Here is a 13051-nt window from a genome sequence, read left to right on the forward strand (position 1 = left end):
ATGTGATTATACTAGCTCAGAGGCAATCACTCAAAACAATGTGGTATCTAGGTTAAAGAGTCTTGGTAAATCATGGGGGAACATATTATTAATGAACGCTAAGTATAAACTGTTTGTAGCTATTCAATGTAAGCCAGAAAGACTGTTTTGAAGACTTAATCCCCAGCATAGTAAGACTAGTTTTACTTAGGTTTGAAACTAGGCTTGATGGTAACAGACGGTGATTCTCATCTCATATAAAGATTCTATTAGTTAAAAGTAATATGTTTGTATTTAGAAAATCAATCTCAAATCAATTGGATATATCTTGAAGCGTAAATACTAACAGATATCAAGGTTAGTCTAGGCAATTCAACTCTCTGACTTAAGAGAAGGCATAAGTAAATTGGTCTGCTTAAGGGCCCTCCTCCTTTTTCAAATACTCTGTGAAGGCTCTCGATTGGCTGGAAATCCTATGCGGGAGGTCACTTGGTGACGTCACGCCCAGGGTGTCTGGCTCAGGGATAAGAGGGGGTGTTGGAACGGTAGAGGGACTCTGAAACGGAACAACACAGGACGACACCCACCTTCACACAGAGGACGGCGCGGGCAGAGGAGAACCAACGGAAAATAGTTTTTGGAGGGAGAAAAGACTATTCTTTGTTTGTCAGCCAGACAACAAAGAACATCAACAACGGAACAACTATCATTCTTTAATCTGCTTTCTTAGAAGGACGAGCGGCATAGTGCTCCGGTACCTTGAATATTATAGTGTTCTTTATTGTAATTGAACCAAAACCATTGTAATTACACTCTTAACTTTGAATTAAAACAGATGCTGTTACAACCTCTCCTTCATTTCTCCTGCTGCTTAGCTGCTGTCGAACAAGACCAGTTGGTCTTTTGAAAGTACAAGGGTTTTTAGGAGACACAATTTCACAACGCAGAGTAGGATCAAGCCGGTTCTGATCACATCAGAACCAGAACATAGACCTTTGTGACTTCATTATCTATAGCACATTTAAGTCCAAACCTAAGAAAACTCTCCCTTTCAGTGTCTCTTTTGACATGATTCTTGTACCGGATCTCCTCTCTGGTAAACAAGAATACCCTGAAGACTCTGGCAGGAGCACTCATTCAAGGGTACTATGACTATATGCTTGCACCTCATGGTACCAAAGCACCTCAAAGGCGCTAAAAACAAAATACTCCTATACTTCCTGAGTAACTTGCCCAACACTGCTTAATGGTTCTTTAAATATTTTACATGGGGCACGTATAATCAGGATTTATTTTGTTACATAGACTTAATTTCCTGCATTCTGTATCAGACAAAGTCTGCCACCTCACCCTCTACAACAAACAGCCATCAGTCGTTAATTTACTTTACAATTTTTAGACAGTAGAGGTTGAGTACTTTATTATCTAAAGATGGTAAGTTAGAGTGTTGTGTTTGTTCATAGTTAAAGACAGTAGAGGTTGAGTACTTTATTATCTAAAGATGGTAAGTTAGAGTGTTGTGTTTGTTCATAGTTAAAGACAGTAGAGGTTGAGTACTTTATTAGCTAAATATGTTAAGTTAGAGTGTTGTGTTCATTCATAGTTAGACATTAGAGGTTGAGTAAATATCTAAAGATAAATTAGATGTCAATGTTTTGGTTTGATTGTTTTTACTAGTAACGTTAATGCTAGCAGAATAGACACAACGTGAGGTAATCACCATCCATTTTAAACCGGTTATTACCTAATGCTAAAGTTAGCAGATATAGACTGGTAACATTACAGCTTGGCGTCAGCCTAATGCTAACGTTAACGTTATGGTTAATGTTGTTATTGATTGATTGATGAGTCGGCGTTAGCAGAATAGACACAACGTGAGGTAATCACCTTCCATTTTAAACCGGTTATTACATAATGCTAATGTTAGCAGATAGACGCGAGACTGGTAACATTACAGCTTGGCGTTAGCCTAATGCTAACGTTAACGTTATCGTAATGTTGTTATTGATTGATTGATGAGTCAACATTTAATACAGAGGTGCTGTCGGCATTTAATACAGAGGTGCTTCACAGCGCTCACAGCGCGGCGTTTCCAATATTATAAATACGGAAACAGCTGTTCTGCGAGGAAGTCAGCGAAAGAGCTGTAGAGCGCGCCTCGATAAGGGGCCGTGTAATAGGGTAGGGTCACGTGGGGTCAGTGGCCAATCAGAGCAACGCGGAAACGCAGTTCTGTTGTAGAAGGCATTCACGCACCCGGGTGAGAGGTACTGTGGAGCCTCGCTCTAAAGGCTGTGCGTGGCTCGCTCCCGCGAGAGTTCCGCGCCTCGCCTCGTGAGATTTCCAGAGCAAGTCGGACAACATTCTAACCGTCATGCAACGCGCTTGGCTCGAACACGCCTACTGTGACTCCCGTCCCCAGAAGAGTGCTCTCTTCCTATTATTGAGTAGCATAAATCTGCCCCATACGTCTGGGCGGGGCTTATATAATATATTATACTGACTCAGCAGTGGCACCGGCGATCTTTATTTATAACAGAGAGGAACATGCTTCTGTGTGATCATTTCATTCCAGAAACTACAGCGGCGTGTTGTCGATATGTTACCTGTCCCAGGGGAGGACACAGATAGGCATGTTTTCATATTGTCACTGCATCGGCAGGGAAACGGCGACCGTTTAACAGTTAAAAACAAGCTTCTCAACGTCCATATCTTGGGCTATGTCTATGCAACCATCACGGAATGCTTATACAATTTAAAGCAAACCGTTGACAATTTGGACTTGAGTAATTTTTTGGTCATCATTTCAGCTCAAGGAAGAGCTGTATTGCTGCTGTTTCAAGGGCAGCTTTTCACGGCAGTGTACTCATTTGAGTATGCGGTCCAGCTTGACGACCACCCTAGCTGTTCCCATCGCAGCCCCGGCGGTGTTAGAGGCAGAACTAGCGTAACGCGCTGTTTGGGCGTAGAGAGAGCGTACGTCAGTGGCCAATCAGATCGCAGAACCCGAACGCGAAACTGCAAGTTTGTTGGTAAAAGACTACACGCGACCAGCCTGCAGGTTCCCTTTCATCTGTTTCATGTTTCAGCTGGGACAGCGGCGCTGTGGCTTGCTTGGCGCTGCCTACAGTGCTGAACTAAACAGCAGAGGCAACTGAAAAATCAAATTTCTCTCTCTCTCTACCCTTTCAGTGCCACTGTGTGTGTCCTCTCTGTGTGTGTGTGTGTGTGTGTGCGTGCGTGTGTGTGTTAGAAGAAGCCTTCAAGTGTTGACATACCAACAGCTATACAGCAGACCATCTCACAGCTAGGCTACAGATTAACCCCAGTTAACCCTTTCAGTGCCACCGGACGGCCGGTTAACCCTTTCAGTGCCACCGGCCGGTTAACCCTTTCAGTGCCACCGGGCGGCAATAAAGCTTTTTGAGAGAGAGAAAGAGAGATAGAGGGAGAGAGAGAGAGAGCAGGTGAGAGAGAGACACTGCCTGAGAGAGAGAGAGACACTGCCTGAAAGAGACACTGCCTGAGAGAGAGAGAGCAGGTGAGAGAGAGAGACAGAGAGCAGGTGAGAGAGAGAGAGAGCAGGTGAGAGAGAGACACTGCCTGAGAGAGAGAGAGCAGATGAGAGAGAGACACTGCCTGAGAGAGAGACTACCACTCTGAACCGAGAGAGTGACAGAGAGAGAGAGATAGTTACAGAGAGAGAGAGAGAGAGAGAGAGAGAGAGAGAGAGAGAGAGAACACACACAGATTTTTTACCTACTGGGTGAGCCTACTGCATAGTGTGAGGGGTAGGCATGTCTTAATTACAGATTACTGAGCTGGTGTTAAATTTACATTTACATTTACATTTAGTCATTTAGCTGACGCTTTTATCCAAAGCGACTTACAAGTTCTGTACGACAAGCCATCAGGAAGAGCACAACTCTATCAGCTGAGTAACAATGTTCATCAAAGTGTTGAGTGCTACAGTGTAGGTTAGTTTATTAGGTTAAATGTATTCTTATAGAGTCAAATACACACTGAGCTGGTGTTAAATGTATTCTTATAGAGTTAAATACACACTGAGCTGGTGTTAAATGTACTCTTATAGTCAAATACACAGATTTAACTAAACTATCAGTGGGTGCATAATAAACCATGCAGCCTCATGGCCAGTACAGCGACTCAGAAGGAGCTTCTATCCCCAGGCCATCAGGATGCTCAATGACAATGACACTATGTAACAACCCATCATCTACATATACGTAACGGTTGTGACAACGTCACCTCAAACTGGGAGTTGAACCCTGGTCTCCCACACCGCGGGCAGCAACACAGACCCCTATACCAAGAGGTGAATTCACTTTTTTGTACCGTGTCTATGCGTCTTTTGAGGATGTGAGAGTGAGTTTAACCCATAGCACCGCTACTCACCCCAGCCCTTCGTGACTGTGCTTCACGATACCATCCTGGCACCGCTACTCACCCCAGCCCTTCTTGACTGTGCTTCACGATACCATCCTGGCACCACTACTCACGCCAGCCCTTCTTGACTGTGCTTCACGATACCATCCGTTACACATACACTGCACACACATACTCACTTTAAACAAACACTCACCTTACCACTCACTTTATTCACTGTAGACACTTTATATTTATCAATTATTAAAGAGATTTGCACCACATTCAATACCTCATTTGCACCCTACCCCAAGTTTTGTACCTCTGCACTACCTCACTGGTACTCATTTTACTCTGTATTGTATATACATATATATATGTATATTGACTTGACCTACTTTTTACTTCTTAATATTTGTTTAACTTACTGTCTCTGTACTGTATGTAGCACACTCTCAGGGGCTCAGAAGAAACAAGCATTTAATTTCATATTTTGTTATGACAAATAAAAAACAAACTTGAAACTTTAAATAGGAAATGTATTTATTATCCAAAACACCATGTATATAAAACCACAAAGCACAGCCTTCTTACCAATTACAACACAAGACATTGCATAATTATCACCAAAAAAAAAAGTGTATTAAAATAATTTCATATTGATCATTTTCTCCACAGAAAACGGTGCAAAAACAAAGTAGATTCCGGCAGGGGCGTATCTAGACCCAGCACTTCAGTAGGGCACAGAAGGGCACCAACAACTACGAAGCGGGAGCGCGTAGCGCGACCGCGGAAAAAATTTGGCCGGTTTTGGCCGGTTTGTGGGCGAAAATGGGTGGATTTTGTAACTATTTTTTTTTAACTTTATTTCGGTTTTATGGTTAGGTTAGGGTTATGTTATTTAATTATTTTGGGGAGCCAGCCCCCCAAACTCCTGAAATGCATAGAAATCTATGAAATAAATAAAACAATCTGACATTTATATTAATTAAAAAGAGCTAGCCACCCAAACCCCTAAAATACATAGAAATCTATGCATTTTGGAACAGTTACTATATATATAGTCAATAAAGCATTTAGTCATACTTAAAGTTTAAAGTGCTTTACTTGCATTGAACATTGCATTGAACATTGAACATTGAGGAGACATCATTAGAAAGCACAATGTATGTTTCCATAGTTACGCAGATGACACACAATTGTACATCTCCGCTGAACCAAATGATCACACAGCTATAAACTCCATTTCCGCCTGTCTCTTAGCAATAAACAAATGGATGACGAACAACTTCCTAAAATTAAATGAGGGCAAAACTGAAATCCTACTAGTCGGTCCTATAACAAAAAGAGAAATGTTACAGAGCAATATGGGGCAACTTACTCCTTGGATCAAACCCGAAGTTACAAGTAAGTGATCATCTACTACTGGTCTATTGAAGGTTCCAAGCCACAGTCTAAAGAAAATCAGGGATGCAGCCTTTGCTAACTATGCACCAAAGTTATGGAACACACTACCTATGGACATTAGGGAAGCTAGATCTCTTAATATTTTCAGAAATAAGCTAAAAACGTACCTCTTCACCATAGCCTTCTAATACACCCCGCTGTTGATTGTACTGTAGCACTATTTTACTCTGGCCATTCTATTGCATAATTTTACTATCTATTCTACTATTCTATTATTGCACTGTATTATTGGTGTGCAAACCAGTCAACTTACAAAAAAGAGCCTGTTGGAGGATTTCAACAAGATAAATGCAGTGCAAAATATTTCACTATAATATTTCAAAGCGAAGTAAAAAATATTATAATAATTATTTGATCATGTTAAATGATCATTTGATCATGTTAAAAAAGGGAAAATAAAAAACATTTGTTAAAAAAAAAAAAAAAAAAAAAAAAACATTTTTTTTTATTTTTTTTTCATCACTGGGGCACAGATGATCATCACTAGGGCACGTGCCCTAGTGATAGTGGTCTAAATACGCCTCTGGATTCCGGTGAGTTTGGGTCAGGATTGCATTGAGGAAGGACAGCATCAGCAGTAAGAAACAGCTGCCCGGCGTCCAGAGATGTGAACTATCACTTTAACGCTGAACAGCTTCACACCCCATAATAACCTAAATAAAATAGAGCTACATGATCACCACTTTGAATAATAGCGGTACATATTATTTGCACCTCAAACATGATCATTACAACTTTCACCAGTGTTTTCGACATCCAAAGTAACAGACTTATCCACTGTTGCCAAGGAAACATCCTCCTGTCACGACTAAAGACAACAGAAACATGATGTAACACATGTAACATGTGGAGGGGGGCAGGTGAGGCCGGCAGCGCGTCTGAACACATCAAAGCCCGTCGGTTTGGAACATCTGCACGGTTTCTGACCACATTTCCAGCTGAGCCCTTTCAGGTCTTTCTGTTTGAGTTTGATCGGCGTGACGTCGTTATCATCACAATGTTCGGTTCTCAAAACCTCATGCGCGAGACCGTACGCCAGAAAAGGTGCAACATTTTTTTTAATTAAAGGAACAGAAGTTATATAACATGATACCTTTTATGTACAGAAAAAAAACATGTATGAAAAAGACGAGTGGCAGCAAATACGAGGCATTGTTCATCTAAATCAATGTGTGCTAAACTGTTTGAGTTTTTGGATGTGTGTGAGATTATGTGCAAAATAAATCATCATTGTTCTTTAGTGAAGTGTCCCTTTAAGGCAGACAATATAAGGCACCGTTGGTCATAGATCCTCAACTAATCTGTCTTGGTTTGATGCCTCTTTCCATATCATGCAGTTTAAGATTATCAGTAGTTTGGGAAATGTGAGGTTTGGATTCATCATTTTATTCTACTTTTCTAATGCAGACTCACATCTGTAATACAAACATAAACACATGTAGAAAGTTGGAGTGAAGACGTTTGTTTCCTCTAGTTGAGCTGTTGATAAGACTAGCCAACAGACTAACCAACAGATTAGCCAACAGACTAGCCAACATACCCATCTATAAATCAATGTTTTAAAGGAACACGCCAACATTATATCTATAAATCAATGTTTTAAAGGAACACGCCAACATTATATCTATAAATCAATGTTTTAAAGGAACACGCCAACATTATATCTATAAATCAATGTTTTAAAGGAACATGTTCCATCTATAAATCAATGTTTTAAAAGGAACACGCCAACATTATATCTATAAATCAATGTTTTAAAGGAACACGTTCCATCTATAAATCAATGTTTTAAAAGGAACACGCCAACATTATATCTATAAATCAATGTTTTAAAGGAACACGCCAACATTATATCTATAAATCAATGTTTTAAAGGAACACGTTCCATCTATAAATCAATGTTTTAAAAAGAACACGCCAACATTATATCTATAAATAAATGTTTTAAAGGAACACGTTCCATCTATAAATCAATGTTTTAAAAGGACCTCCCACCCTGCTGTCCAACACAAAGTCACATTTCTGCCAGTATTTCTTCATTAACATGATGCGTTAAGAAGTCAACAGATTCATTGAATTTTACCTTTTAAAAAATGGTGAATGGACTGCATTCATGTAGAGCTTTCATTTTACAACTTGTTCCTCACATTCATTCACTCACTCACTCACTCACTCACTCACTCACTCACTCACTCACTCACCAATGGCAGAGGTGACATGCAAAGTGCCAACCTGCTCATCGGGAGTAGTTTGTTTAAAAAAAAATTATTAGATATATCATCATGTTTAAGAAAAACTATGATAAATCTGCCAAATAATCCCAATGGGCTGCTTGCCTGGGCCTTTCACAGGATGTTTAGAAAGTGTGTTTCTCCTCCATGCTGGAAGAGACAACGGTTGCCGTGTGCGTAACAAGGGTTGCCTTGTAAGAAACACAACAAACAAACATGTAATAATCTGGTGTGTTAATTAATGGTTCTTGTAAACATCACAGTGAAACAGTGACATGGTGCTTTTCCAGTGTTTAACTACTCTGCCTAGTTTTTGTGCAGTGGTAGAGCAGGTAAAACACTGCAAAAGACGGCCCTTTGTATTTATAATATATATATATAATTTCTTTGTGGTCACCAATGGTTACAGGCAGCCATGTTGGAAGAGATGACAACAAATTTTAATCAAAACAATCAATTAATCATCCACGCCGCCGCCTCTAGGAGACGTAGTTGGCGGGGAAGATGCCCACTCGGCCGTCGTCCAGCTGGCCCTCCCACCAGTCGTCCTGCGAGTCCGTCTGGGTGATGACGGTGATGCGGTCTCCGGGGCCGAAGCTCAGGTCTCCGGGCTGCTGGCCCTTGTATGGGTGAATGGCCGTGACCACCCGGGTCCCGCTGGCCCCCCCGCTGGCCCCCCCACTGGCCGGAGTGGCGCCTAGGGATTGGGACACGACGAAGTAAAATGTAAGCATGTAAAATGTATATGTGTTTATATTACATGTATTTATTGCTCCCATGTTTTTACATTTACATTTAGTCATTTAGCTGACGCTTTTATCCAAAGCGACTTACACGTTTTGTACAACAAGACACAACCATGTCTGCCTATTGCGGACACGGGAGCTTTTCTAACCCTGTCTCCCTGTGAGTGGATGTCTCGAGTGACAGTGTGTTGATATACAGGTACACAGCCTATATACAGCCAGCCCTGGTCCTGGTGTGGTCCTCTCTGCCCCGTCCTTGATGTGGCCAACAGCGCCGACTGCAGCGGCTGTTCTTCCTCAAACTGGATCTGAGCACCACAGGCTGGATCTGCTCTACGTTGCCCTCAGTTGACCTACAGCGTCTAACCTGCCTGTTCTCCTGCCCCCTGGGGGGTGTGGTTCTCCTGCCCCCTGGGGGGTGTGGTTCTCATGCCCCCTGGGGAGTGTGGTTCTCCTGCCCCCTGGGGAGTGTGGTTCTCCTGCCCCCTGGGTAGAGTGGTTCTGATACTTTGAGCCTTCATCTTGTTTTTCATACCAGCGCTTGTATGATTTTCTGTTCTTAGCTCTATTATTATTAAACATTTTCAAATGTTCTTATATACTTTAGATACTATTGCTACTATGTATGTATGTATGTATGTATGTATGTATGTATGTATGTATGTATGTATGTATGTAATTACATGTATATATACTGTACATACACATACCAATTATTCGCTTGTTCTATTCTCCATCCATCTATCATCCATAGCAACACTATATTATCACCGACATCCAGTTGGGGGATCCCCTTTGAACAGCTCTGAGGTTTCTCTCCTCCACGCAGCCTGTGGTGCTTTTTCCCCTTCTATTGCTAGGAAAGTCTGGGGGTGTTGCGTATGTGGATTTTATAGTAGTTTTTGTTCTGGATCTATTGTGATGATTCTTCTTGATCTGTGAAGCCCATGGGGGGCAATTCGTTGTGATTTCGGGCTCTACAAATACATTTGATTTAAAACAGATATACAAAAACTGGAACTGAGAAACGGCCTTCACCTGCACCTTCTTTATACTTTTACTCATAGTATATATTCAGATCATTCTTTCTTTGTATTGCCTATATTTATTGTAACGTATAATATAACCGATATGGCATACAGACCCTCATCTACACCGTTTCTTTTTCTCATATTTTTATATTCAAATAAAATTGTATTGCCTATATTTATATCTTTCTACTATAAATACCCTGCCTATACCTGTACCTCCCTACACTTTTGCTAATTAACTAGTTTCTATATAGTGTTAGGGGAGGGGTTATGTTAATGAGCTCTAGTTTCTATATAGTTCTAGGGGGAAGGGTTATGTTAATGAGCTCTAGTTTATATAGTGTTAGGGGAGGGGTTATGCTAATGAGCTCTAGTTTCTATATATTGTTAGGGGAGGGGTTATGTTAATGAGCTCTAGTTTCTATATCGTGTTAAGGGAGGGGTTATGTTAATGAGCTCTAATTTCTATATAGTGTTAAGGGAGGGGTTATGTTAATGAGCTCTAGTTTATATAGAGTGTTAGGGGAGGGGTTATGTTAATGAGCTCTAGTTTCTATAGACCACTGCACTTCCGCGTTACATTGAAATCGGGGAGGAGATAGCGGGGGGAGCAAATGAATGAATGTGGATGAGAGCCGTGATGTAAGTGGTTGCAGCTACGGCTGTGGGGGTGCTAGAGACATGATCGAATAGACTTTTATGCGCCTGAATCTCCTGAACACGGCGCGACCCATTCCTAATCGATCAGAACTAAAATCGGCCGAGCTTTAGTCACTTTTTCAGCACCTACTCCCCATACGCATGCGCAGATTGTCAACGGAGTCTGGATGACGCGAGATGACGCACGAATGAATGTGGACTGTTCCATCAGAGGGGGGAGCTTCGGTGGCCAGTGTCCTTTAAGCCGAACAGAAGAATGAAAAAATTATCCCACTAAATGACCAGACGCGTCGTATGGCGACATCTACAACCTCATTGAGTCTCCAGGTAGACTAATGTTTATATTTAAGTGCAGTGGTCTGTAGCCACTCACACTACCACCGAAGCTCCCCCCTCTGATGGAACAGTCCACATTCATTCGTGCGTCATCTCGCGTCGTCCAGACTCCGTTGACAATCTGCGCATGTGTATGGGGAGTAGGTGCTGAAAAAGGGACTTGATCTCGGCCGATTTAGTTCTGATCTATTAGGAATGGGTCGCGCCGTGTTCAGGAAACTCAGGCGCATAAAAGTCTATTCGATCATGTCTCTAGCACCCCCACAGCCGTAGCTGCAACCACTTACATCATGGCTCTCATCCACATTCATTCATATGCTCCCCCCGCTATCTCCTCCACGATTTCAGAATCCCGGAAGTGTTGCGGTGGTCTATAGAGTGTTAGGGGAGGGGTTATGTTAATGAGCGCTAGTTTCTATAGTGTTAGGGGAGGGGTTATGTTAATGAGCTCTAGTTTCTATAGAGTGTTAGGGGAGGGGTTATGCTAAGGACGGCTCCAGTGTGTCATCAAGCCATGATTTCAGTCTTTTCACATGTTCAACTATACATGTACTATACAATGTATAATATGTTTAGAAACAGATCTCTGAACAGCTGCTGTATTGAACATACAGTACCGTAGTTATTCTGGACGCCTTTAAATCCATAGGAGGCTGAAACAGAGAGAGAAGACCATACCTCAACGTGAACACTAGGGGGAGCTCACACCTCACACACACATTAACTCATTGGATCATACCTCAACATGAACACTAGGGGGAGCTCACACCTTTAACCCTTTCACAACCACACTGCAGAAGGTTAACCCTTTCACTACCAGTGAAAGGGTTAACCTTCTGTTGTGTGGTAGTGAAAGGGTTAACACTTTGTTGTGTGTCAGTGAAAGGGTTAACCTTCTGTATTGTCGCAGTGAGAGGGTTAACCCTTTGGTAGTGTGGTTGTGAAAGGGTTAACTCAATGGATCATACCTCAACATGAACACTAGAGGGAGCTCACACCTCACACACAGTATCTCAATGAGATGGAAGTGTGTGTGTGTGTGTGTGTGTACCAGTATAGACTAGTATACACTATGTCTAGCCCAACTCTTCACATCCCACATTTGTGTTAGTTTAAAGGGGTTATGCACTGCTATTCCTAGCACTATTTGGGCAACTTTACACACTTCCTGTGAGTCTATGTAACACATCTGTAATTTTTATTCCAAAAATAATCATTGTTTTATATTTCTAATCTTGTACTCAAAACCAGCATTTTTCAGCCTCATGAAAGCAGGCTATTATTGGCTTGGCTCCACCCATTCTGGCAGAATGCTTTGAGTGACAGCCACCCACCAAATAGCTCCGCCCATCTCCCCGTCAGAGATTAGGTTTCAGGTTACATACAAATATGGTATGTCATAAATATAGAGATGTAGCAGTACTGTCTATCTATATATATATAATATGTTACCATGAATTGAAATTGGGGGACCCTGATGTAAACAAGACGAAAGTCTTTCTCTGGTCTCCATCATAGCAGTACTGAGCAGTACTGTAGCAATACAAATCTGGTATGTCATAAATATAGAGATGTAGCAGTACTGTCTATCTATATATATGTTACCACTATTTGTAAAAGCCACAACCACGTTACCATATTTGTAATAATGTAAATCATTGTGTCGTTGTACATATTGTGTATACACCGTTAGAAGCTAACATAGCTTAGCTTGGTAGCTATTGTGCTAACAACATATCCCGACGTCCGGCTCGCTGGCCGGCATGCACGCCCGACACAAAATGGTTCTCTCCTCTCTGTACACCCCCGTCCCCACGGGTACCCTGCCGGGGAGCCCATGGACGCGACAACGGCGGCAGCCGTAGGGTGCTCGAGCCCGCCGTAACGCTAGTGGTACACAATAGCTATGAGCTAACTAACGCTACGGCCGCCGCTGTTGTCGCGTCCACAAGCTCCCCGGCAGGACACCCGCGAGAACGGGGGCACACAAGGAGGAGAGAACCACCCCAAATCGAGCACTCATGCCGGCCGACAAGCCGGACACCGCGGTTGTTGTTAGCACAATAGTAGCCCACTGTGATGCACCGAGTGGGCCACCATTGATCAACATGCAGCGATGTGTAGCTTGCATGATGCGTGTGCAGTGCTTTGCCACACAGGTCTGAGAAGAGGACCTGCACATGATAGCAACCGGGAGCGTCGCGGAGCATTCAGC

General features: G+C 42.2%; 1 protein-coding gene across 1 annotated transcript in view; it reads right to left on the bottom strand.

Moving 5' to 3' along the window:
* Positions 1-6364: 6364 nt before the first annotated feature.
* The window catches only part of sh3yl1 (SH3 and SYLF domain containing 1), a 109749-nt gene continuing 103062 nt past the window's right edge, over positions 6365-13051 (bottom strand). Inside the window, exons 9-10 of the mRNA XM_084312614.1 lie at positions 11454-11489; positions 6365-8760 (exon numbers count right to left, since the gene is read on the bottom strand). Of these exons, the coding sequence (XP_084168740.1) occupies positions 8543-8760; positions 11454-11489 (254 nt within the window). The 3' untranslated portion in view covers positions 6365-8542. The remainder of the gene's footprint in view (positions 8761-11453; positions 11490-13051) is intronic.

This window comes from Notolepis coatsorum (assembly GCF_963971535.1).
Source record: "Notolepis coatsorum genome assembly, chromosome: 1".
In the NCBI taxonomy this organism is placed as follows: domain Eukaryota; kingdom Metazoa; phylum Chordata; class Actinopteri; order Aulopiformes; family Paralepididae; genus Notolepis; species Notolepis coatsorum.